Source organism: Phyllostomus hastatus, unplaced genomic scaffold (genome assembly GCF_019186645.2).
Source record: "Phyllostomus hastatus isolate PE091 unplaced genomic scaffold, TTU_PhHast_1.1 phas_contig_346, whole genome shotgun sequence".
NCBI lineage: Eukaryota > Metazoa > Chordata > Mammalia > Chiroptera > Phyllostomidae > Phyllostomus > Phyllostomus hastatus.
In genome coordinates, this window is record NW_025333858.1 from 45,749 (window position 1) to 73,359 (window position 27,611).

At 38.1% G+C, this 27,611-nt stretch overlaps 1 protein-coding gene and 1 pseudogene across 1 annotated transcript in view; both read left to right on the forward strand.

The window, feature by feature from the left end:
• Positions 1–22,524, forward strand: part of LOC123820361 (guanylate-binding protein 7-like) — a 30,779-nt gene extending 8,255 nt beyond the window's left edge. Inside the window, 10 exon segments of the mRNA XM_045841055.1 lie at positions 240–354; positions 8,265–8,374; positions 8,592–8,642; positions 8,644–8,789; positions 10,170–10,415; positions 11,309–11,589; positions 17,323–17,535; positions 20,844–20,946; positions 21,241–21,434; positions 22,325–22,524. Coding sequence (XP_045697011.1) covers positions 240–354; positions 8,265–8,374; positions 8,592–8,642; positions 8,644–8,789; positions 10,170–10,415; positions 11,309–11,589; positions 17,323–17,535; positions 20,844–20,946; positions 21,241–21,434; positions 22,325–22,486 — 1,621 coding nt within the window. The 3' untranslated portion in view covers positions 22,487–22,524.
• On the forward strand, positions 620–3,049 carry LOC123820359 (annotated as a pseudogene).
• Positions 22,525–27,611: the final 5,087 nt, after the last annotated feature.

A 27,611-nucleotide genomic window follows, 5' to 3' on the forward strand; every position in this document is an offset into this window, starting at 1 on the left:
GCTGGGTGGAAGGGGTCAAGGGGGGGAAATTGGGACAACTGTAATAGCATAATCAATAAACTATAATTAGAAAAAGAAAAAATGAGGAACACACAAGAATGAAGGGGAGAAAAAAATTCCAACAAAAGCAGCTGTATCATATAGGTCCTGGCAGGACACAGATGACCCACACAGAGCCTGGACTATCTGCTGCTACTGTATATTACTCCCTCCTCTTCTTTTGCAGATTTCCCTCTAAGGTTCATGATGAAGTCTGAAACTAAGGGCATCTGGATGTGGTGTGTACCCCACTCCTCAAAGCCGAACCACACTCTGGTACTTCTGGACACAGAGGGCTTGGGCAATGTGGAAAAGGTGAGACAGAGAACCTTCTTTCTTCTTGGCAACCCACTTACATTTAAATTAACTACTTCAGTTCAAATTTTATGACAAATTCCTCTAAAATACAAATTTAATTATGAATAATGAGGCTAACTTCTGTTTCATTGAATTTAATTTCTTGGTAAACTCAACACTTTGATTAGGAATAGATCTTTTTATTTTTACACAGGTGCAAATAATGCATATCAAATACCTATTAGGCAGCTGCAGTTAGGGATTTGTGTTAAGCACTGCAGATATGACAGTGAATGAAGTGAAGACCCACAGCCTAGTTGAGCAGACAGATAATATGCTGCATTATCAGAACAGGGTACCATGGATACAAAAATTGGGAATCTAATCCAGTCATTCTTAAAGGAAGCTGTAACCAATGGGATATACTAGTTAAGGTATGTGAGATTAGTGTGGTTGGAGGCAGGACCCATGAAAATAGGTTGCAGTAAATAATCTACTTAAATAATCTACAGAAACACTTCAGCTACACCAGGAATATTTATTCTTTGAAGATGAATTCTGCACTGACTTGTATAAAAACATGAGTTAGATCTACCAAAAGCACTATTAGTATAGTATAATAAACTATTTTGTATTTATAGGAATCCTTGCAATTCAATCTTTTTCATTATTTATATTAGTGTGCATCTAAGTTGAAAGTAGCACCAGTGAATCTTTGGCTTTCATTGCTGCAAAAAAATTTCAATTTTTTTTAAAATAGTGAGGGAATAAATTTAGAAAAATCTGAGTGTAAAAAATTCTCAGTAATCAGCTCAACATAAACCCATGATGGTCTACTGATGTCTAATAGATTGTAGTTTCCATAAACCCTTTTTTTTACATAATTACATTCATCAAGGAAACGAGACATACCAAATAGAACTGCTAGAAGCAGAACTACTTGCTAACCTTACAACTCTAGTGTATTTCTGTAGTATCTAACTCTATTACAGAGTCACTCATGACTTGCCCTGAATCTTGTTTTTAGCTTCTTCATCTACTCCCACTAACCACACACATAACTGCTACTTCAATCAAATAAAATAATCTGTAATGCCTTTAAATGGCCACACTTCTGACAATTCTGATTGGCTTCTATTGGTCCTACCACCTGCATGATCTCTTTCTCTCCACAGTTCCACATTCTGTCACTTCTTTAAAGCCCAGCTGTTTTCAACCTAATGGGATTGTACTGCATTGAGACATAATCAGTTCTTGCCCTGAAATCACAGAGTACTTTTCTGGATTTTGCATCCCCCTTTGTCTTTTATGGTATAATGCTGGGTTTCACTCCTGGCAGAGTTTAGCATCTTGGATGCATTTACATGCTGCCTTACATGCTCCAGTGAGTCATCTCTCAAGGTCTGGGACTTCCCTATGGAACTGTGTATTTACAGAAGCAAATGCAGTAGCTGGCACTTTTTAGATGCACAGTGAATAGTTTGATGAATTTAATGGAATAGATTTTTGTCTCCAATAAGCCTGTGGTTGAAGCCTGTGGTTGCAAAGATATCATTGCCCAAAGCAAGCAATATTTACTGTAACATAATCAGTAATTAGTTTAGAAGAAAGGGATTATAATAGGGGAGGGAGACAGTCCAGACTTCTAAAGACATTTATAATGTCTCTTTCTTGATGGTTAGATGAATGTGTGCTTTATGATGTGTTAATTTATATATTTATGTTTCATATGCCTTTCCATATATGCTAAGATTCTAGTGAAAACATTAAAAAACAAAAATCAAGAAAAAAAGAGAGATCATTGCCCAATTATTATAGCATACTTCTATGTTTTAGGCACTGTATTAAGTATTTGACACATTTTTTTTGCGGTGTTGTTTACTTCTGTTAATAGCTAAGTAAACTCAGGCCACAAGGGGAGTCAATATAAATACCCAAAATGAGGCTTGAATTCAGCATTGTCTTCACAGTCATTGTTATTCACCCTACTATTCAGTCATAGTAGAGCTGACATAGTGCACAAACAACTGAATGAGTGGATGAAGAGTAGACACTTAACTCACTTCTGGTATTCATACACCTCATCTTGCACTCTCAAGTTAATAATGATGGGCAATGGCTGCTGAGTGGAATAGAGATAACTGCTTCCCACACCAGGAAAGTCTCCATGCCACCCCCTTCCCACTGGCTATGAGAAGGACAGCTCTGTTGCAGCCAGATTTCAGCCCATGAAGGAGGAATTTGATAAAATTAGATGAGGAAGACTATAGAAGGGGTTGTGATTACACACGAGCACTGGCTTCCCCATATGTTACTGCTGCAGCTGGTAACAACTTTCTTCAAACTACCTGGTGGTGAACTGAACCTCAGAGAAGATGAAGTTGAAGGACTGAAATGCTTAATAACAGAGATACTAGGTGGTCAGATGGAGTCCCGAAAGACTGGGTCATGGATGGCCACATTGGTACCTGGCTGAGAACAAATTTTGAGCCTCCTCAGTATCCATAAATGCCTGAACATATTAGCAAACCTAAGGAACATAAGTTGTTTTGGGTTCAAATTCAAGACAAAGCCTTGTATACAATCAGTCCCTAAAAATTACAAGCTGGAAACCTCACCCTTGTTTGTATTGCATGACAATGCGCCAGGACAGGGACACTTCATGTCTAGACTCCCTCAGCTTTTGAGCAGGTTCAGTTTTATCTACGACTGAATTCCCATCCCCTGAAGAAGTCAAAGCAGCTATCTCTGTGAGCACAGCTCTACATTGTGAATGACAAACAGGGTAGAACAGCTTGTTTTTGGTTTCATCTCTTTCCCAGTCCCTAAATGGCCACCTGCTCTCTATTGTTTAAGAGTAAAGTTAACATGAAGGACTAGATAGTGGTGTAAACAAATGTGATAATGTTCAATTTCACATTTGTTTCTTCTCATATGTTTTTGTAAAACATTAAAGAAAGTAAATAAAAAAGTAGACTTCCTTCTATTTATATTTTATTTTAAAGTTCACATTAAACTTGTAAAATTCTTACATTTGAGGATCATTTTCTTCTCTTCCCCAGGCTGGTTTAGAGACAATGGCAGGTTCAGGTCAGTTGAGTTTATGGGACCCTGGCTCTGGTACCATTCTTGGGGGTTACACTCCAGCACTGTGTATGTTCTAGATCTTTGTGATGAGGATTTCTATCACTTTGGGAACCTCCTACAGATTTGCTTGAACAAAGCCAGGGTTCAACTCCTTCACCAAATTTTACCCTCTGGTGAGATGTATTACAGCCAAACCCCCAGTGTATTTCTAATTGGCACATTTTATCCTGGTAGAGCCAGATGTCAGTTTATAAGCAACAGACCTTAAATATATCGGAATTCACTAGAAAATTGATTAGGTTAGGGGAAATCATGGGAAAGGGTAGGAAAAGAGACTAATCTAAAGCTCATTTAGAGTTTTTTCTTCACATAATGGGTGTATTAATTATTTGTGCTATTCTGAAATTAGGTCTTAGTTAGTCTTAGGGGCATGGTAAAATGGTGAACTGTGGCTCTGGCCTGCATTGTTTGGTTGGTTGGAGTGTTCTCTGTTGCTGGTTCAATTTCTGGTCACCGTACATGCCCAGGTTGCGGTTTGATCCTAGGTTTCCAGCTCCATCCCGGATTGGAGTGCATGTAGGAGGCAGCCAATCACTGGTCTCTCTTCCATAGATGTTTCTCTCTCCCTTCCCTGCAACCTTGAATGAGAATAAAATAAATCTTTACAAAAAATAGTGATCTATGAAGGAAGTTTCTAAAAATGGGTCTCTTAGGTTATGAACTCTTGGGTTACAAAGCTAGGTTTTTTTAAATTAACTATAAGTTATACTCCCAGAGATGAAAATCCAATTGTAGCAAGTGACACAAAGTTTCTTCAAAAATGTATTTCAATAATCTGAAATCTAAGGACAGGATAGGAGATACATTTTGTCAGCCTAATAGAAAAATAGGAAATCAAAAAAACTTTTTAAAATACTGCTGATTTATGTTCAAATTTGGGAAACTGAAAAAAAAGAATCTTAGCGCACAGGTGTTTGCTGGCTGTGTCATCACTTAATGGTCACAGTACGCTGTGAGTGCCTTATTAAGGACTTGCTGTCTGCAGGCTGAATGTAAAGGAACTCTTGCAAGGTACAGCTCTTTAGAGAAAAGAGATTGGTGTGGTTAAGTTTTTAATAGATAGATAGACATGGACTTTCGATTAGCTCTTACATCTTTATAGTACTGATCACAGGGCTAATGCCCTGAGCATTGGGTGATCTGAAAGTTATCATGCATTTTCCCCTCTTTAGACTTGAGGAAAACAGATCAAGAGAGCCTGAACAACTGTATTCATAAACACTCAAGTTTAGTTAAGGTCCTGTCACACCTTCACATGGTGAGGAATCAGGTAGTGACAGTAACCATGCCTGTGCTCAAGTAGGTGAGCACATGTCCCCAGGATCAAACATCACCAGCGATTTCCTTTGAAAAGGACACTGGTTCTGTGAATAGTCATTTTTACCTCAAGGCTCACAGTCCTGCTCTCTGGTTTACAGTAGCATATCTCTAATTTACTGTGATTTTATTGGTGAGCTCACTGATTATCTCAGTCTAAAAGATTGGAGAAGGCAGAGATGGAGATGGCTTGATCCAGCCCACCTTCCAGGATTGCTTCTGGCAGCAGTGAAAAGCTACAGTGACCACGTTTCAAGCATGTTAGCTCTAGCCATTTGGGGAGGGTGGAAAGAGGTGGACGTTTTCCCAGTGTGAGTTATAAAGTGCTGTCAGCAAAGGAGTGCTACCGTTGAAGAGTGACCTGATTCAAGGCCACTCGTGTCCTGAGTAACTTAAGCTCTGACCTAGACATGCCTTCTTGATCTGTCCTTCCCATTAAAATTAGTATCGAGTCAGTCATCCCTACACTGTGGACTAGGTGAGGAAAACCTTTGATTTAAGCTGGCTGGGTTACTAACCTTGGAATGTGAGAGATATAATTCATAATGTAAAATTCATAATACACAAACCCAACTTTTAAAATTGTACTTGAACCAGTCACTTGTAGCTGCATCTTGTTGTGGTTTCTTGAAGCAAAGACTAGATCTAAGGAAATTCAAATCAGATGTATTCCTACAGCATTAAAACTGGGTACAAAGGCATTCTTAACACCAGATCCTTTGAGAAAAAGTGTTTATCACAGTTCTTCAAGAACTAACAGTCTTTAATTGTGCATTCCAGTTCTCTACATACTAAATATTCAATACTTTTCAAATGAGATCTTAACTGAATTTTTTTTGACTGCCTTCTATATTCCAGGTTTGCTTATAAATGAGAGCACCCTGCAGTCTTGGATAACTTCAATATTTTCCATGTTATTTTCCCAAAGTAACCCAAGTAGTGCATATTGTATATAAAACTATTGAATGGCACTGGAGAGTATTTAGTAGATTGAGGAAAAAATGAAAAAAGTTCTACTCAAATATTTTCCATCAAATTTAGCATTGACATCCCTTTGAAGACAAGGGAAAGTTATTTTTTTCCTAAGTGATGAAGACTTGTGATTTTTTTAATTCTTTTTTTTTTAGATTTTATTTTTTTAGAGAGGGGAAGGAAGGGAGAAACACAGAGAAACATCAATGTGTGGCTGCCTCTCGTGTGGCCCCCACTGGGGACCTGGCCCGCAACCCAGGCATGTGCCTTGACTGGGAATCGAACCTGCGACCCTTTGGTTTGCAGCCCACGCTCAATCCACTAAGCTACGCCAACCAGGGCAAGACTTGTGATTTTTTAAAAAGAAGATAATACTTAAAATGGCACTATAATGATTCTGTCTGTATATAAATCTGTACTTTTCACAGCAAATCGGATTGTTATCATCATCTTACCTTGTGATAGCATGTGTGGTTCAGTTGTTACTTTGGATATTTACTGGTTTCATTAAGTTAGCATTGTATTTAGATAAAACAGCCAAATTAGCCAGTCTCTTTTTTTCCTTCCATACCTGATTAGAAGTGAAAGGTAGAGTCTCCCTACATTCAGCACACCAGCAAGCAGTCAATTAACAGCTCCTTTTCTTACAGAGCTCCTACTCTTTGCAACAGCATGGATGGAGCTGGAAAGCATTATGCTGAGTGAAATAAGCCAGGTGGTGAAAGACAAATACCACATGATCTCATCTTTAACTGAAACCTAATCAACAAATGAACAAACAAGCAAAATATAACCAAAGACAATGAAATTGAGAACAGGCTGACAGTGACCAGAGGGGAGAGGGGAGAGGGGAGAGGGGAGGGGATAATTGGGGGAAAGGGTGAAGGGTTTGCAGAAGCAATTATAGAGGACACATGGCCAATAACAAGGCAGGGGGTGGAAACAGGGGAGGGAGGAGCAGAGTTCTTGGGTGGTTGGGGAGGTGTGGGGGGAAAAGGCAGAAAACTGTACTTGGACAACAATTTTTTAAAAAGTACCAAATGATAGAATAAAATAAAAATAAAACAATATTTTAAAAAATTCCCTGTCTTAAATGATGTGCCTCTTATTGTGTCAGGTTTTTAAGAGTTTGTGTTTTAAGAACCTTCTCAGTCACTTGAGATGGAATGATTAGAGTAGCTTTTCCACATTGGAGTTCCTCAAACATAATGTTTTTCCTCATTCACTGGATTTGGGGCATATGTGCCCATCACAGAGACTGTTTCAGAGAGGGTGCAGTTTTGTACATCACATGGCCAGAAAAGGCTCAGTGGTTTCTGACTAAAACACAAGTCAGCTTCTGCAGCATAGAGTTTCATTTGCTATTATCACTCCACTTGTTGTATATCACTTATTATACAGGACTCACTTCACTTTTCTTTTGTGTTTAAATGTGTGATGAGACACTAATACTGTAAAATGACCTGAGCCATAAAACACATTTGAATATTAACTCATATTTATCAAGCTTGTTTTTGTGAAAAAAAATAGACTAACAATTAAGTAAGTCCAAATCAAGCCAGTTTAGGTATAATTTGTATTTTAGTGATGGATTATATTGTAAGATGAAAGACAAATTGGGAAAATGTATCTGTTGAGAGAAAGATCAGTGCATTTATGAACTTAAATTTTTGGTCACTGTGTTCATATCTGAGAATTCAGGAACCACTTATAGTTTGGCTTTGAAAAATTTTCTCATATTAAGTTTATAGTAAATATAGAAAAAACTGACAGTTTCATTATATTTTTGAAATCATTTTAAATTTTCAATTACAGTTGACATACATTATCATATTAGTTTCTGGTGTACCCCCAGTGAGTAGATATTACATAATGAAGTAATAATCATGATAAACCTCACACTCATCAGACAGCATGTATGGTGTCTGTATTATTAGAATATTAGAATATTATTAGAATATAGAATATTATTAACTATATTTTATTTTTAATATTTTACTTTTTATTTTTAGACATGGGGGAGGGAGAGAGAGAGGGAGAGAAACATCAATGTGTGATTGCCTCTCGTGTGCCCCCTACTGGGGACCTGGCCCACAACACAGGCATGTGCCCTAACTGGGAATCGAACCAGGGACCCTTTGGTTTGCAGGTCGGTGCTCAATCCACTGAGCCACACCAGCCAGAGCAAAAATATCATTAACTATACTTTCTATGCCATACTTTACATCCCCATGGCTATTCTCTAACAATCAATTTGCACTTCTTAATCTCTTTACCTTTTTCACTTATCCTCCCAACTGCCCTCCCATCTGGCAACCGTTAAAATGTTCTCTGTATCTATGGCTCTGTTCCTGTTCTGCTTGTATTTGTAAAGTAAATGTTTAACTAAAATAGTACTGTTTTTTTTTATTGTATGGATTGTCATTTCAATTTAACACTAAAAAAATAAAAACAGTGGATACCTGAGATGCCTGCTGTTATGCACTTCCTAGGGTGACCCTAAGAATGACTCGTGGATCTTTGCCCTAGCCGTGCTTCTGAGCAGCGTGTTCGTCTACAACAGCATGGGCGCCATCAACCAGCAGGCCCTGGAGCAGCTGCAGTATCCTTCCAGGGACCACTCCACCATGCGTCCTGGGGTCTGTGGGAATGGGACTGAGACTGTTTTTGTTGTTCTTGTTTTTTCCTTGTGTCCATAATCATCATGGTTGAGGAGATAAGGGGTCACAGGGCTAATGGGAATATTTATAAAACTTGTTTCTGGGTGACATATGGAAGTGTTTGGGTGGAGCACCTCTCATTCCTTAGCTAGAGCCCAGTTACATGACTGAACTGGCACAGCAAATTAGGACAAAATCCTCTCCCAGCCCATGGTGAGGAAGATGACTCAGCTGAGTTCATGAGTTTCTTTCCCGATCTTGTTTGGGCTGTGCGTGATTTCACGCTGGAGCTAGAGATGGACGGACACCCCATGACTGCAGATGAGTACCTGCAGAATGCCTTGAAGCTGATTCCAGGTATCAGAGGGTGTCTGGGTGGTGAAAGTTCTAGTAGGATCAGCTGAGCTCTATGATTCAGCACTTAAGGTCCATCTTTATTTTCAATCACTTTGAAGCCCATCCTAATGATGATATGTGTATAATAGGTGGGTATGGTTTCACTTACTATTGTTATTGAAAAAACTCCAGTGACCAGAATTTAAGTTGGCTGAGAAAATGTAATATCAAATATTAGACCAAATGATTTTTAAAAATTGACATCATGAAAAAACTTAGAGAATTACAACCATTGCTAAAACTTCCTAAGGCTCAAAGGTTTATGTTACTATCAAGTTCAGAGCATCTCTATTTCTATTCAGAGAAAAATATCCATTAATATGGAAGATGGTAAACACAGACTCATGAAAATATCAAAGTATTTTTGAGATATATTTTATAGTCTATATTGCTAGCCTGCATAGTTATATCTTTCATATAAAGGGTATTTATACACTAAATGTTTTTTTAAAAATCATTGACATATCCTTCCAGTAAGACTGTCAAATCATTTATCTTTTTCATTACATTACTCTTTATTCTATATCTTAATACAATATGTTACCATGTTGATATAATAAATTTACTACAGATTACATTTAGCAGAGACAATAATAGGTGGTCCCTAAAAACATATTTATTTTTGTTTATTTAATCATTTATTTATTCATACAAGAATCATTTATTGAAGAGCTAATATATGCCCAGAATCCCTCTGTGTGACATTGTCACATTCAATATAATCTGGTATAAAGAACAGGTAAGAAAACCTCCAAGTGGCTTTAGGTTAACCTTATTTTTTGATGGTGTCTGATAAAAAAATTCTCTGAACATATTTATATTATGTTTATTTTTATCTGATTTTTAGAAATTTTTCTTTACTGTTCATTGTATTGTCTGTCCTTCACATGTTATTTTTTCCCAGAAATATCATAAATATCTTTATTTATACCAGGAAATAACTTACTCTTCCTCTAGACACATTTTATTTTTGACTTGAAGACTATAATGTCAAAAGTATTTCTGACAATTTTGGGGATTAATCTATGATTTTAAAAAAGCACCTAGTAAATAGTCAAGCCACAGAACACCATGGAAGAGCTAAGGAAAACAGTCATAAGATTCTTCACATGCGATTCTTCTTCTCCAGAAGTACTTCCTTTACTCTTGGCGCTGGACAAAAAGAAATAAATATTATTTCTGTGTTTGGGTAGATTAGCCTTAGGTTGCTTTGCATGATCAAACAAAAGGAGATTCACAGGCATCCGTGTTAAAGTGATGAAAAGATCCCTGGTAATGAGAGTCTTCAATCTCCTTGTCTGCAGACTATCTCATCAATGATTGCTCTTCTTCTTTTTACAGGTGAGGATCCCCAAATCCAGGAATCCAACTTGCTTAGAGAGTTTATCAGGAAGTTCTTTCCAAGGACGAATTGCCTTGTCCTTGACCAGCCTACAAATGACAAAAGATTATTACAGCATATGGAAGATGTGTCAGAAAACCAACTAGATTTGAATTTCCAGGAGCAATCTAAAAATTTCTGTCAACATATCTTCACACATGCAAAAACTAAGACGATAAGAGAGGAAATAATTATCACTGGAAATGGTGAGTCTTCTTTGTTATAGCATGTCTGTCTGCATTTCAATGTGTGTGACTGCACTGTGGGTTTGCTGGTAATTGTGTTTCCTTCTCTATGAGATGTGGACAAAGCAGAGATTTACACCCCACATAGGGATGCATATTTTTTCATTCAAGTTTCCCTATATGAAGGATGTAGCTCATGAAACTAATATACTAATGACATAAGCACAAGATACTGTTAATGATAGGAATCAGCATGATGATAAAACTATGAATTCAATGTGTCTTGGTAGCATACACTAGATATTTAGTGAATTTACACCATTTAGAAAATATACAACAAAACATGAGCCTTGAAGCTCATTAGAATTTCAGAAGCAAATTTAACCATAGCCTTATGTACAGGGCTCCATTCATGGATATGCCTCCTGGGCAGACACAGTGCCCTGTAGTGAGATGGGCCCATACTTGGTTTAATGCTTGTGTCACTAACCCGAAATTCTTGATGATTTTTTAAAGGGGCCCCACATTTATTTTGGAATAGTGCCCACAAATTTTCTGCTTTACTTACCTATACAATAAACAATTTTAAAAATTTCAATGGGAAAAGTATTCTAGGAAATCCTTGACCATAGTTGTTGAAATTATTATTTTAATATAATAATGTGATGAATTAATAAATCAATATAGGGTGAATAGAATATATAGTAATGTTATTATTAGAAAATGAACACATGAAAGAAAAAGGAAGATGAGTCAAGGATGAAGACAAAGAGAGACATGAGAAAAAGAAAGAGAAAACTGAAAACTTTATTTCATTAAAATCGTTGTGTTTTTTAAAAATGCTGCTCTCGAAAGCTTGTGAAACAATGAGTGAAAACTTTCTGTCCATTTTCTAAATATCACATGCCATTCAGGACTTGGGACAATGGCAAAGGCCTACATGGACACCATCAGTAGTGGAGCAGTGCCTTGTTTGGAGAATGCGGTGGCAACTCTGGCCCAAATCGAGATCTCAGCAGCCGTGCAGAAGGCAGTTGACCACTACAGTGAGCAGATGGCCCAGCAAATAAGGTTACCCACAGACACACTCCAGGAGCTACTGGATCTGCATGTGACCTGTGAGAGGGAAGCCATTAAGGTTTTTATGGAGAACTCCTTCAGGGATGATAACCAGGTGTTCCAGAAGAAGCTTATGGTAATATGTCTTAACCTCCACCCTCGCTGAAAACTGTCCTTCTAAAGTGATGCCTTGATTCCCTTTTTGTGACTCTGCAGTTCATGTGTTTCTCGTTGTAGAATGAGCATGGGTATTCTGAATGATGGGGCTCTACAGGCTACAGCCTATGCTTTTTCTGAAAGATTAGTTCTTTATGTTATATTATTGCAAAGTAAAACACTGTGTGCTTCACAGCTTAAAACACATGTTTATTAGCTCACAGTCCTTCCGGTCAGATTCAAGCACAAGATATGGATGCTCTTGTACCACAAGCTGAAAACAAGTTTCACAAGGGCTTGTATTATGAGTGGAGGTTCTAGGAAACTCCCTTCCATCTATAAGCCAGCAATGATGCATCTATCCTTGTATTGTTTCTGTGTTTGTGTGACTACCTCCTGTGCCATCAGCTGGATAAAACTGCTTTTAAAGGGCTCATGTAGTTAGGTGATAATGGCCACCTGGAACTTTCCATCCTAAAGTCATGTGAACTGTAAAACATACAGGATTAATATTCATCATGTTCACAGGCCCAAGGACTGTGTAGAGAATGGATACCAGGGGAGAGAACTAGAAAACATCATAGTTCTACTTACTGCAGACACCTTTACTGAGAGCTTCCCTTTCAGTCTGTCTTTGTCTGTCTAGTAGGTTACAAAAACCTCCCAGATCATATAGAAGAAAACCACCTAAATTAAAATGTATGAATACAACAAATTTTGTTTCTACATTTTTGCACAATCAAACTTCCATTGAAAAATTCACGATAGTTTAAAACTCTGTTCAGAGATCACTTAACTCATTATTGGGCATGTGACTTGTGATGTATCTTCTTTTACCCAAGTTTGCAGAGGAAAGTCACATTGAACTTTCCATTGTTCATTGCTGATTAATCCAACTACTGGTAAAGGAACCATGAGTAATACTGGATTGCATATTTGAAAGTTGCTAGAGAGCTAATATTACAACTCATCAAAAGAAAAATTAATATTTGTAACTATGTAAGGTAAGAGATGTTACTAGACTTGTGATCATTTCACAATATATACAAATATCAATTCATTAAGTTGTACACCTGAAACTATTACAATGTTATATTTCAATTACACATCAGTTGGGGAGGAAAACACACCATGGACTTCACGTATACCAGCCCCACCATTTCACAGGTGTTGAGCCTGAGCCAAAGCAAATAAGAAACTTTCACAGTGATGCCTGGTCACTCCAATCCCCAGACCACCCTGATGCCTTGCTGTCTGCAGGCTAAATGTAAAGGAACTCTTGCAAGGTACAGCTCTTTAAAGAAAAGAGATTAGTGTGGCTCGATGTGTTTACTCCTCTTAAATTTTTGGAATAATTTGAGAAGTGTAGGTATTAATTCTTCTTTGAATGTTGGCTATATTCACCTCTGAAGTTATCTGGTCCAGGGCTTTTGTTTGTTATGAATTTTTTTAATTACTGATTCAATTTCATTAGCAGTCATCAATCTGTTCATATTTTCTATTTCTTCCTGATTCAGCTTTGGAAGATTTCATGTTTCTGGAGATTTCTTCAAGATTGTCCAAAGTGTTAGCACATGATTATTTATAGTATTTGCTTATTATAACCTTGTGTATTTCTGTTGTGTCATTTCTCTGCTTTCATTTTTTTATTTTATTTGCTTGGGTCCTCTCTCTTTTTTTCTTAATGAGTCTGGTTAAAGTTTTATCAAATCTGTATATCTTTTCAAAGAATTTGCTCTTGATTTCACTAATCTTATCTATTGGCTTTTTAAACTCTCATTTATTTCCATTCTGATCTCTTTTATTTCCTCTCTTCCATGCACTTTGGGCACTGTTTGTTGTTCTTTTTCTAGTTTCTGTAGTGTGATGATAGTTCGCTTATTTTAGATTTTCTTGTTTCTTGAAGTATGCGTTTATTCCTATACATTTCCCTCTTAGAACTCCATTGTCTGTATTTCATAGATTTGGGGTAGCTGTGTTTTTATTTCCATTTGTCTCAAGTTATCTTTGCATTTGTTTTTCTTTGATCTAGCTGTTAACCTTTTCATTGTATAGTAACATGTTATTTGCCCTCTGCATATTTGTGCGTTTTCCAGTTTTCTTCTTGTAATTCACTTCTAATTTCATACCATTGTGATCACAGAAGGTGCTTGGAATGAATACAGTCTTCTTTAAGAGAAATGTCCTAAAAATGTCAATTTAGTCCACGTGGCCTAATGTGTTACTCAAGGCCACTGTTTCCTTGCTTATTTTCTTTCTGGAAATCTTCCTTTGATGTCAATGGCATGTTAAAGTCCTCTACTATAACTGTATACCGCCAATGTCTCCTTCTATGTCTATTAATACTTGCTTTATGCACTTGGATTCTCCTACTTTCAGTGCATAGATGTTTATGAGAGTTATATCCTCCTGCTTGATTGATCCTTTATCATTATTAAATGCTCTTCTTTCATTCTTGTTACAGCCTGTGTTTCAAAGTCTGTTTTGTCTGATATAAGTATTGTTGCTGCAGGTTTTTTCATCTTGTTTGCATGAAGTATCTTTTTCCATCCCTTTATTCTCACTTTGTATGTGTCTCTCTATCTGAAGTGGATCTCTTATAGGCAGGATATGAACAAGTGTTATGTTTTTATCCATTCACTGCCTTATGATTTTTTATTGGAACATTTAGTCTGTTTACATTTAAAGTAATTATTAATGAGCATATAGTTATTGCCATTTTATTGTTTATTGATTGTAGTCCTTTTCTGTTCCTTTCTTATTCCCTTGCCCTCTCCCTTATCTCTTAACAACCTTCCACAATGCTGTGTTTGCATTCCTTTCTCTACAAGTGATTCTTGTATATCACTTATAGATATTTGGTTTCCGGTTACCACGTGCTTCATATATACCAAACTATGTTTATACCAGTCTACTTTTAGTTGAGTTGCTTAACTTTGAACACATTCCAAAACACATAATTTTCCTACTTTTGCATTCTAACCTCTGTACTAGCTTTATATTTGGCTGATGCACTGCTATAACTAAGTGTTTGTATTTGCCAGTGAGATTTATTTTCTCTCCTATATTTCCTTATTCATATTTTTTATCTATTCTTTTCCAGTAAAAGCAATTCCTTTAACAGTTTTGTAATACTGCCTTCTTGATGATGGACTCCTTTAGCTTTTTCTTGTCAGTAAAACTCTTTCTTGTTCAATTCTAAATGAAAATATTTCTGGGTAGAGTAATCTTAATTTAAGTCTCTGCTTTTCACCACTTTGACTATTTTATGCTAATTGCCTCTAGTCTGCAAAGTTTGTGTTGATAAATTAGTTGACAATCTTATGGAGCTCCTTCACATGCAAATAACAGCTTTTCTCTGACTGCTTTAAAATTTTCTCTTTATCTCTTACCTTGGGCATTTTATTGTAATTATGCTATATCTTAGTGCAGGCCTATATGGGTTCCTCTTGTTTGGGACTACCTGCACTTCCTGGACTTGTATGTCTATTTCCTTCACCAGGTTAAGGAAGTTTTCAGTCATTATTTATTTGAATAGGTTTTCATACTTTGCTCTCTCTCTTTTCCTACTGATACTCCCATGATGCAAATATCAGTGTGCTTGATGCTTTCTCTGAGGTCACTGAAATTATCCTCATTTGTATAATTTTATATTTTTGGTGTTCATATGGGAGTTTTCTGCTATGTTGTGTTCCAGTTCAGTGATTTGATGCTCTGTTTAACCTAAACTGTTTTTTTTATTTCCTTTCATGTATTCTTCATTTCATTTACTGTATTCTTCATTTTCTGTTGTTTCTTTTTGTTATCTACCCCTATTTTTATGTTTTCTATCTCTTTGTGTCATTTCTCACTGAGTTTTTCTACTCCTTCCTTAAGTTCGTTAAGCATCCTTATAAACAGTGTTTTGAATGCTGCACTTGGTAGATTGCTTTTCTCCATTTCACTTAGACCTTTTTCTTTCTTTTGTGATATATTTCTTTGTCTCCTCATTTGTGCTGACTCTCTTTTTTTATTTCTATATATGAAGTCAATCCTCTACCATCTTCCAGTCTTGGCAGAGTGGCCTAATGTAGTTGGTGTCCTGTAGGATCCAATGGCACAGTCTTCCTGCTCACCTGAGTTGGCTGCTCCAGGGATATCTCTTGAGGGATGTGTGTGTGCCCTTCTTTTGTAGTTGAGCCTTGATTGCTGTTGGCACATCAGTGGGTGGAATGGACCCTTAGGCTGACTGACTATAAGGGCTACCTGTAACTGCAGGAAATGAGCTGTTGTATGAACACTGATCTCACAGTACAGAAGTCTTGTTAGCAGGGCTCTGGGGCCAGCCAAATCCACCCTTCAGATGTGTCTTTTTTGGAGCTATTTGGTGGTGCTCTGGTGTGATCTGAAGCCAGACACCAGGTGTGTTGCCTCTGACATCTCTTAGGAGAAGTCCCAATGCAGGCTGAGGTCAACTGCCATTTGTACCTGGTTTGGGGTCTTCTGGTGGAAGTTACAAAATGATCTGCAATTGGTTTACACTTATACTGAGTTTGGAGATTCTGTGAATAGGTCAGCTGCCACTAGTTCCAGGCTTGGAACACTTTGGTGGGCACTATAATGTGAACTGAGGCCTGCCATCAGTTTGCTGGGCTTATGGCTGCTTAGTTGAAGCTAACTTTTAAAGCATCAATGGCCACAGCTTATGCCAGTCTTGGTGGCACCTGATGGAAGTTACATGTAATTTGACATTGGTCTCTGCTTATGCCACACTTGGAGCTGGTTAGCCAGAGGTACAGGGCATGCCAAGTCCAGTTGCTGCTTTTTGGAGGTTTCTGGGCCTTTCAGAGATTTTACAAAGCTCTACAGTGTGAACTGAGAGGAGCTGCTTATGTGTAAAACCTGATGGAAGCAATCAGTCCAGGTACAAACTGGTTGTGGTAGTGTATCAGAAAATTACCAGCATGGTATAAACTGGGCTAGATTATTTGAAAGCTCAGATTGATTACACACATGTGCCTGCTGGCAGCGGAGGGGGGAAGGGCTCATCAAAGGAGCAATGGCACCCGCCCCCACTTCTCATCCCAGAAAGAGCCACCCTGACATCAGTTTCTCCACCCTAGCCCTAGAAGTAGCCAATTAAGTTCCTCCCTGTGTATTCATATAGCCTTTCAAGCTGCTGCCCAAACAAAGTTAGAGAAAGTAAGTTTGTGAGTGAGTCCTTACCCATTACCCAGGCCCCTTAGGGAGAACACGTGGCATCCCACAGCCCTCCTCGTTCACTCATAATCCCTTCAGGTTTTCACAGACATTGTGGGAATTCCTCTTCCAGGCACTTGTTCCTTTGGCTGGGAGACCAGTATGGGCTGGGACCCATCATTCTTCAGGGTGGGGGACTCAGCGGTTGAGATGCCCTTCCCTGTTCTTAGTGGTCACACTGTAGGTGTGGGACCTACCTGTTCCACATTTCTGTCCCTCCTACCAGTCTTGCTGTGGCTTTTTTTCTATCCTTAGTTGTAGTACTTCTATTCAGCTTGTCTACAGATGGTTCTCAAAGATGGTCATTCTATAATTTAGTTATAAATCTTATGTGGTCCTGGGAGGAGGTAAGCACAGTGTTTACATGCTTTGCCATCTTGACCACAAGTCAGGCTGCTTCTTCCAAGAGGATCATGGTTGGACCTTTTCTTCTAACAGCTTCTTTCCTTTGGGTTTCTCCACATTTCCCTGACAGGAAACCATAGAGATGAGGAAGGAAGATTTCTTGCTGCAAAATGAAGAGGAATCTGGCAAACATTGCCAGTTTCAGCTTAAGCAGCTTTCAGAGCCCTTAATGGAAAATATTTTAAGAGGAACATTCTCTGTGCCTGGAGGATACAATCTCTACTTAGAAGCAATGGACAACATTGAACAATCCTATAATCTGGTACCCAGGAAAGGAATTAAGGTGAGAAAAATAAAGAGGGGTGGACTGGTGTGGCTCAGTTGGTTGGAGCATTGTCCTGTAGCCCAAAAGATCATGGGTTCAATTCCCAGTCAAGGCACATGCCCAGGGTATGGGTGTGATCCAAAGAGGGACATGTACAAGAAGACAATGTATCGATGTTTCTCTCTTTCTCCCTTCCTCTCTCTCTAAAAGCAATGAAAAAAATGGAGAGTTCAAGCCAAGATGAAGGCATAGGAGTATACGCTTCACTTCTTATACAACCAAAAGAAAGAAACAACCAATTAAAAAAAAACAGAACTGCCAGAAAATTAAACTATATGGAAGTCTGACAAAGAAGAAGTTAAAGAAGAAACATTCATACATACTAGTAGGAGGGGCAGAGATAGGCAGCCAGGGCCCAAAGCATGTACAATAAGGTGGCAGCTAGTGGACCAGGCAGCCCCACATTCACATGCAGATAAGCCAAGAGGAACAACTTGGGAACAGGACAGACCACACGACCCGGGATTCAGCGCAGAGAAAATAAAGTCTCAGAACCTCTGGCTATGAAAATCTGTGGGGATTGTGGTGGTGGGAGAAACCACCAGTCTCTTGAAAGCAGGGTGAGAGACAAGCAAGCAGCATTGTTCCCTCTCTGACTCCTCCCCCAAATACAGCACCACAAACAGGCGAAGTGGGTGGTTCCACCCTGGAGAATACCTAAGGATCTGACTCTTACAATGTAACAGATGCACCAAGACAAACATATGTGGCCCAAATGAAAGAACAGATCAAAACTCCAGAAAAACAACTAAGCAACAAGGAGATAGCCAATCTATCAGATACAGAGTTCAAAATACTGGTAGTTATGATGCTTACAGAAATGATCTTATGTGGTCCTGGGAGGAGGTAAGCACAGTGTTTACATGCTTTGCCATCTTGACCACAAGTCAGGCTGCTTCTTCCAAGAGGATCATGGTTAGACCTTTTCTTAAATGATTGCTTAAATGATTTTTTATTTTGTGGCCACAAAATAAAAAAAATAAGTGAAACCTATACAAGATAAAATCAAGGAAAACATACAGGACACCAACAGTAAAGGGGCTCAAATCAACAATTTGGAACAAAGGGAAGAAATAAACATTCAATCAGAACAGAATAAAGAAACAAGAATTCAAAAAAAATTAGAGGCTTAGGAACCTCAGGGACAGCTTTAAACATTCCAACATCTGAATTGAATCACAGGGGTACAAGAAGGAGAAGAGTAAGAGCAAGAAATTAAAAACTTATTTGAAAAAACAATGAAAGAAAATTTCCCCAATCTTGCAAAGGAAATAAATGTACAAGTCCAGGAAGCTCAGAGAGCCCCAAGGAAGTTAGGCCCAAAAAGGATCACACCAAGACATACCATAAGTAAATTGCCAAAGATTAAAGATAAGGACTCTTAAAAGCAGCAAGAGAAGAGCGTTGCCTACAAAGGAGTTCTCATAAGACTGTCAGCTGAATTCTCAAAAGAGACCTTGCAGACAGGAAGGGGCTAGAAAGAAGTTTTCAAAGTCATGAAAAGCAAGGACCTACATCCAAGATTACTGTATCCAGCAAAGCTATCATTTAGAATGGAAGGGCAGATAAAGTGCTTCCCAGATAAGATAAACAAGTTCATCATCACCAAATGCTTATTATATGAAATGTTAAAGGGACTTGTCCAAGAAAAAGAAGATCAAAACTATGAATAGTAAAATGACAACAAACTCACAACTATCAACAACTGAACTTAAAAAAAAATGAACTGAGCAAACAACTAGAACAGGAACAGATCACAGAAATGGAGATCACATGGAGGAAGATTACTGGGGAGGGAAAAGGGGAGATGGGACAAAGGTACAGGGAATGATAAGCATAATTGGTAGGTATAAAATAGATAGGGGGAGGGTAAGAATAATGTAGGAAACAGAGAAGTCAAAGAAGTTATATGTACAACCCATGAACATGAACTGAGGGGTGGAATGCTGGAGGGAATGGGGATACAAGATGGAGGGAGATAAAGGGAAGAAAAATGAATGGGACAATTGTAATAACATAATCAATAAAATATACTGAAAAATAAAAACAATGAAAAAATGCCCTCACATGAGGATTAAAAAAAGAGGGGGAAAGAGTAGCAGATTAGGGTCAGAGTCTTTGTTGTTTCTTTTGAAAATCTAAGAACACACTGCATCATTTATGAAGTTAAAGCAGAGCATGGTGAGCCCTACATTTTTAGTTTTTATATCCACAATTAGACACTTTTAAATAAACCAGCAATATTTCTTCTCAAATATATGATTATCAGAAATCTAGATGAAAGAGAGTATTCTTTTATTTAACAAACAGTGTGATAGTTTTTTTTTGTTAAGTATAAGAGATAATTAAAGAAACAACATTCTTTTCTTTTTTAATTTTATTTTAATTGTTGTTGCAGTACAATTTTCTATCTTTTACTCCCATCCTAGTCCACCCACCCAGCCCTCCCCTCCTCCCTCCCAATTCCACCCGCCCCTAGTTTTTCATCCATGTGTCCTTTATACTTGTTCCTGTTAGAAACAACATTCTTAAAAAAGCTTATGATCTTACTGAAAAAAGACATAAATAGTCAATTGGATATGATGGGATATGATTATCATACAAGTATACACTGATAGTGATGATGAAGATGATAATAATGACAGTGATGGGTAACATAATTTGAGCACTCACTTTCTATTACAGGTATCATCTTAGGTTCTGTGTTTGGATTATCAATTTAAATTTTAGAATAATATGATTTAGATGCTACTGTCATCTCCATTATACAACTGAGAAATGTGATGCAATGAGAGGCTAACAGGTTACCTAAAAACACACAGCCAACAAGTGGTAGAGCTGGTAGGGCAGGTCTGTATACCAAGTATCCATTCAATCCTCAGAAGAATATTTAGCAAAACTTTCTGGAAGAAGAAGTAGAAGATACTAGTTGAGGTATCGGTAAATTATATCTGAGTAAAGGAAGGGTAGACAAGCATCCAGTCAGAAGATAAAGAAGGTGCAGATATTACACAGCATGGAGGAAGAATGTTTGTAGAACTGCACGTAAACCTGGTTGAATGCAACGTGGGTGGCTGGTAGCTGGCACCATTAGGACAGGGAAGAGGTTGCCAAAGAGGGTTTTATTTTAACTGAAGAGATTGGATTTTTTTTTATTGTGGCCATGGAAGGAAGGGAACTACTGTGGGGTTCCAAGAAGAACAAAAATTTTAGAGTCAAATAGGTTGTTTTATTGAACAAGAGTTTTTGATTTATTTGTTTTACAGGCAAATGAGGTCCTCCAGAGCTTCTTGCAGGCACAGGCTGCAACAAAGGAATCCATCCTGCAAGGAGACAAAGCCCTCGCCACTGGGGAGAGGGATCTAGCAGGTACAGGGGAGGGCTCTGATCAGAGAGGGGAGGGGAGGTTCTTGCATGGTCCTGTACCAGGTATGAGAGCAAAACGCTCCTGAAACAGGCACTTCCTATCTTTTCTGTCCAACAGTCCACTAAACTAAAAATAACTACGGGAATTCTAGTAGCTTATTCAGCCAATTAATGCCTTTCCATCACATTCTGAAACAGATTTCTCCTTACCATTTTAAAGTCATTTTAATCTCAGCTCAAGAGGGTACAGCCCAGTATAATGTATATTCTTTCCTCTGTAAAACCTTTGGGGAACAGCTGAGCATGCCAAAAACTGGGAAGCTGAGAAGGAACAAGAGCTGATAAGGCAAAAACAGAAGGAACAGGAGGAAAAATCAGAGGCTCAAGAGAAAAGCTTCCAGGAAAAATTAATCCAACTGAAAGAGAAGATGAAGAGGGAAAGCAAGAACCGACTGAAGGTGCTGGAAAGAACACTGGAGCACAAGCTGAAGGTCAGTCTGGTTGGGGCCTGGGCAAGCCTAAAGACAAGTAATCTAGTTCCTCATGAAGGGAAGAAAAATTTTAACTGAAGTAATAATAAGCCCTGAAGAAAATGCAAAGGCATATAGTTCAGTGAAATGTCAAATTAATCTGAATCATTCTAAAGCCCTAAATCTTTAGAACTCAGCACCTTCTGTAGTATTCGAGTTTACAGAGAACAAATAACATGCCCCAGGCTCTGGAACTGCTGTCTCAGGTGAAGATAGGGTTTAATTTAGTCCACAAATAAACGGGACCTCAATCCTGTAGTCCTAGGATGTTTGCTACAATCATCAAAGAGACTTATATAGATGCATCTGGTTGAAAACATCAGATTGTGCCTGACATGATATACAGGATGCTGAAAGCTCTACAATTTGCTGAATAGTTTCTAGATCTGCCTGATTTGCACTGTATTCCCAGAGCACAATGCATTCTTTGTCTCAGTGGGAGTTTGAGAGCCAGTATTCCCTAGAAAGTTGGCAGTTCCCATTACGTGATGCATGTGTGTGTGGTCATCCTATGTTAGTGGAACTGAAAATAATTATTAATTAATAATTTTAAAGCTCCATCCTTCCCAAACAGCATCCTTAGAACTGGAACACATTTTTGGCATAGTTGTCAGGGCTGATCCAGCCCAAGTCCTCCCCACACCCAATGAGACCATGCTGAGGGATCTTAGGAAGGTGGAAACCATGGATACTCCCACTACCAAGTCCAAATGTTTGGAAATTTTGGACAAACACATCAAAGAACATCTAAGTTAGTAGAGGTATAGAGCACGTACTTACCTGCTGCAGTTGTTAAATACAATGTGCCAATAAGTGGGACTTTCAAACGGGAACTCTCTCCTTTTTTGCAGATTCAAGAAGAACTACAAATTGAGGGATCTGAGAAGATAGGGAAAGAGATAAACCAATTAAAGCAAGAGATTCAAGAAACTGAAAACTTTTGGCCCTCCATATTTGTAGAGCTCTTTTGTATGGCAGCCGGAGTACTGCTGGGGCCCTCCATGTTCCAATGAAGAAAGAAGGCAGAAAATTTTTTTCAGATTAGTTGAGAATTTTTTTAGTAAATATGTTAGAAAAGGACATATGTTATAATAGCATAACGCTGTGGCTCATTTTTAAAGTATGTGTGTCATGCTAGTTTTATCCAAGAACAGTTTAAAAATAAAGAGTGACAGAAGATAATAATTTATTCATGCTAACAGTATAAGGAAAGCAAAAAGACAGATGGTTCCATGAGGGAAACACTGGCGATCTGTATCACAGTCACAGAGATGATTTCCCCATCTACACAGTCCCCAGGAATCTGGGGACAGAGAACAACCACCACATGTTTTAAATGGGTGTAAATATAAGAAGAGATGAAAACACTTAACTTTACTGATTATAAAAGGCATGCAAATTAAAACTAGGAGGTACCTGTGTCACCTGACAAATGGTCTAGAAAAAACAGTTTTGATAGGATGCTGGATTGGCAAGGGTTTCAGGAAACTGGCAGTCACTCCTATTTGCTAGTGAGAAATACAAATTGAGGAGAATACATATCAAAATTTCAAATGCAAACACCATTGTTCCAGCAAGTCCACATTTAGGAATAAACCTTAAAATTTATTTACTTAAGTTGAAAATGACATATGTAGTATGATATTTGTGGCAGGATTGCTGTAATTCTAAAAGACAGAAAACAACTTTAAATTTCTTCTCAGATATTAGTTAAGTAAATCTTGAGACAGACTTACAAAGGACTCTACAGTCACTAAAATGAAAACAGAAGCCCTATTTTTTACTAACATAAAGAAATCTACACAATTTATCACAAATGAAAAAGAGATACAGAATGTGTGTATAGATGTACCAACAAATTTAGAAAATAATATGTGCATTTATGATCATCTCTCTGGAAAAATATAAAAGAAAATAATATCCAAGAACACAAAAGAAATGAATGTGCATAAGTTGAGGTTAGATATGAGAGGATAGCTAACCTTACATTTTATATTTTACTGTGCCTTTTACATCTTGTATAAATTATTACCTATTTAAACATAAATAAATAAAACTAATAGATTAAAACTAAAAGAAAAATACATGGAAAGAGAACCTTCCCATGACAGTATCAAAGTAGAAATACCATAAGTCAGCTCAACAGAAAGGGCCTACTCATCACAGCAGGAAACAGAAATTGCAAGATGTGCCTCTTAACTTTGTTGTCCTTCAGGACTCTCAGTAAGGCCCTGAAATTCTAGTCCCGAATTTATGTTCAGATATAAAGTCTACTGGAGTGTCAACTGGAATGATCTCCAAATTCTTGCCCCACATTTATAAAGATAGTGAATTAGAAGAAAAAATTTTTCAGGGCCAGCTACACATTTTAATAATCCTTTTCAGCAGTGTAGGACTTAACACTCTTGTGGTTAGAATGAGTTGCTTATAATTCCACATGCTGTGCGTATTCTCTTGACTCTGGATGTTTGCACACAGGACACAGACCTCCTCAGACACCCTGGCTGCTCACCCTGTGTCCTTCACTTGCATTCTTCCGTCTCTCCGTACCCTCTGCTATTTCCTGATTTCCCAAGAGTGCAAAAGGTTTCTTCCTTGGGCTATCATTGTGCTGTGACATCCCTGCTACCACAGTACTTTTAGGTGATTGTGAAATTGAAATGACCCCTTTACAGTCATCTCCTTTACTGCCTCATGATCTCATCTACTTGGTGATGTTCATCATCGCCTCTTCGGCTCCCATCACAAAGCGCACCCTGTAAATACGGGGTGTGCCAAAAACATAGCGGCAAATATATGAGCTGCCATCTAACAGGGCCCCTGCTAGCATTTTCTTACTGTATTAACTGTTCTATTTAGGTCCCCAAAATAAAGAACACAGTTTTAGGAACTAGTGCATCAGGGACTTGCCAAGGCACAAAGGAAACATACACTTGTCTATACCTGCTGCCCTGTTCTGTCTCAGGGACGGGACACTCCAAGGGCTCTGGGTTCTCCAAGCTTCTCTCCCAAGACATTTACCCAGCAATGAGGTCACCACCTTTGCCTCACAGTGCAATTATAATATTTTAAAAAGTAAGAAAAGAGTATTTTTGCACTCTCATTTTACCCATAATCCTATGCATTCAAGGTGTTTCAGTTGAAAGAAAACTATGCTTTGCTATGAAGATCAAATTCTCAATGAACATTCCAACAGAGAAGTGGAATCAACAATACAGCTCTTTCTTCTTGAGGATTGTGAGATAATGCTCACATGCCTTTAATTTTGCTCATTCAAAGCCCTGCACCTGGTCCAGTCTCCAAACCCCCTGGGACCGCCAGAGGAGTGGCCTGAATACTGCACATCTGGATGGTGTGCATGGAGGCGAGGGGCAATGATGAGCTCTGCCTCTGTACCCAGTCTCTCCAACACACATGGCCAGCAATACAAATTAGAAAGAGTTAACCCAAGAATGCTGACATAAAATGATCCTAATGTAGAGAAAGGAGAGTTCAGGGGTGAGGTAAAGGACAATGAAGGCAGAGGAAAACACCTTCATGCACTTTAAAGTTCCATCAGAAACCATCATCTCTTGGAATAAGTTTACACCATTCTCAAGATTAGGCTTCAGAGAAAGGCCTCTGGCCTACTCAAAAATTAATAAGCAATTGTTAAATTACTGAAAGAATCAAAGGTCTATCAGAGACATTTCCAACAATCGTGGGAGAAGGCAGCTTCACAAGTATGCTTTCACATTCTGAGAAGTGAGCCGCTTGGACGTGTCTACATTCCTTTCCCCAAGTCCTCAGATGCTGCTGGTGCCATATAATCCTCACAGCACTTACTTATTATGGAAAGTCTTCAGTGTTACAGAGGGCATAAGGTACAGGAACTCATCAAAACACAAAGAAAACTACAGGAGGCTTTTTTTTTCCTACAACATAGGAAAAGGCATAACAAAGCAGGAGGGCTGACTAAACAGTGTTAGGTGGTTTCTTCTACACTCTGCAGTCTCAGGCTAAATACTGCCAGTGACCACTCATGGAATATAACAAAAAGTAAAAACAATGTCTGCAGGTGGGGGAAGTTCTTTTCTGTAAAATAAAGGCTCATTCCATGGTAGATATAGGAGCTTCCATGGCAGGTTCTCTGACCTTGAACTTACTATATTAGGGGTTAGGTCTTCCCTGGAGTGCAGAGAAGCAGGGCAGCAGGTGCAAGCCCTAGACCAGGCACAGCCGGCAGGAGCTACCGAGCCTGCATACCTATGACTTGTTTACACCAGAGTATTGGGAACTGATCAGTTCTCCCAACCCACCACACATTTTAAGCCCCACTGACTTCATCACCTACTGACTCTTGTGCCAATTAACAAATTCTTCCTTGTTAATTTAGAAAAGAATGCTTCCTGTACTAAATCACCAAATATAAGTAGGTTTTTCTAGGTTTGGCCAGTTCACAACCCTGTTAACTACCCCATGGTTGTATACTGGCATCAGCATGTAAACATACACAGCACCGTGTTCATCCTAAACTCTATAAAACTACTTCCCACATAAAACAATTTTATCCAGTTGCAAACTGATATTGCCTGAGCCGTGTCTCCTTATTTGCTCACCAGGATAAAACTTTTATTGGATCCTGCAACCTGCAACTTTATCAATTGCCCATGGTTCCCCTCCAGACCAAGCAGTCTAGGAAAACTCCTTATCTCAAGCCTCCTTTTCTATCTGATCCACTCTAACATAATAACTGATGTGTGCACTGTTGAACATTATAAATATATGACTGACCTTATGTAGCATTATGGATTACGAAATATTTGTCCAAGAAATGAATAAACAATAAATTACAATACATGATACATAGCAAAAAATGTTTCCTGATAAATGATTTTTGTTTTTTAGAAGAAAATTTACTTTATTGTTGTGTATTTGTTTTTCTATTTTTCAAAATAATTCACAATCATTAGAAAGGTTCACAATACACAGACAAGTAGAAAATAAAAATACATACAATAATGCCAGTGAATTAGAAATGCTATTGTTGACAAAAATGCTTTCATAAATAGAATAATGTTGTACCTATCATAGATTGAATTATTCTTAACAAGGATGTCAATTTATGTACTTTGTTTATCTTCAAAGAAGTTTGAAGCATTGGCAGGAAATTTATTTTTTCATATTTTTTGGTGAATTAAAAGTCTTAACAAAGTAATTCCTCTCCACAGAAAAAAAAGAAAGAAATCTCTTTAATTTTGAATAAGCAGTACCAAGTATATGCCTATAGATAGACTGAAAGTGAGTAGAAAGTCAGGATAAAATTTCACATTATTTACATATTAAAACTGAGGAGATCCTTTACACTGCACAAATTTTAGCAAGTATATAGTATGTTTTCTTAGGAAGAAGAATATCCTGTTTTACCGCAGCAGGACTGGACAGCACAATTTCCTGTTACAGCCTGAACTTTCTGTACCTTCCTTCACTGAATGCACCCTACACTTGCTGGGAAACCATCGTGGCCGTTGTTTGGTTAATTGTCTTCATCTGAAACAAATCAAAATTCTTCCATCTTCCTGAGAAGAAATGGGTCCACCAGGATAAAACCCAGATTAAGCTCCCAACATGTCAGGGAGCCTGGAGCTCTAGCTTTCTGGGTGTTCACATTTCAAAACGGATGGAGCCCAGAGACTTGGACACAACTCTGGGTTGTAAATCTGCCAATCCATTTTTTAGCCCTGTACAGTTTTATTGCCATTCAATATTGTAGAGATAGGACTGTTGCCCACATGTTCCAATGAAACAGTCTAACAAAATAGATAGGGAAATGGGCTTTTTCTGCTTATACATATAAAGAACTCACCTTTTTTACCTTTACGTTATATACGATTCAGCAAAAAATTCAATTGTCCCTGGAATCACTTTGATTCCCTCACTTAAACAATATATTTTACTGATCAGAAAAATAAGCAACTGATATCATAGCGTTAATCCTATTTCAAAGTAACCCTGCCCTGCTTCCACTTTCAATCTTACTTATATTAACCCTAAATAAGGTTTCAAATTTTGTCCTATGATCACTCAAGGCTCAGTTGGGGAAGGATCCACTTCCCAAGGACACTGACGTTCATTCCATTATGTGTTTTTGGACAGAAG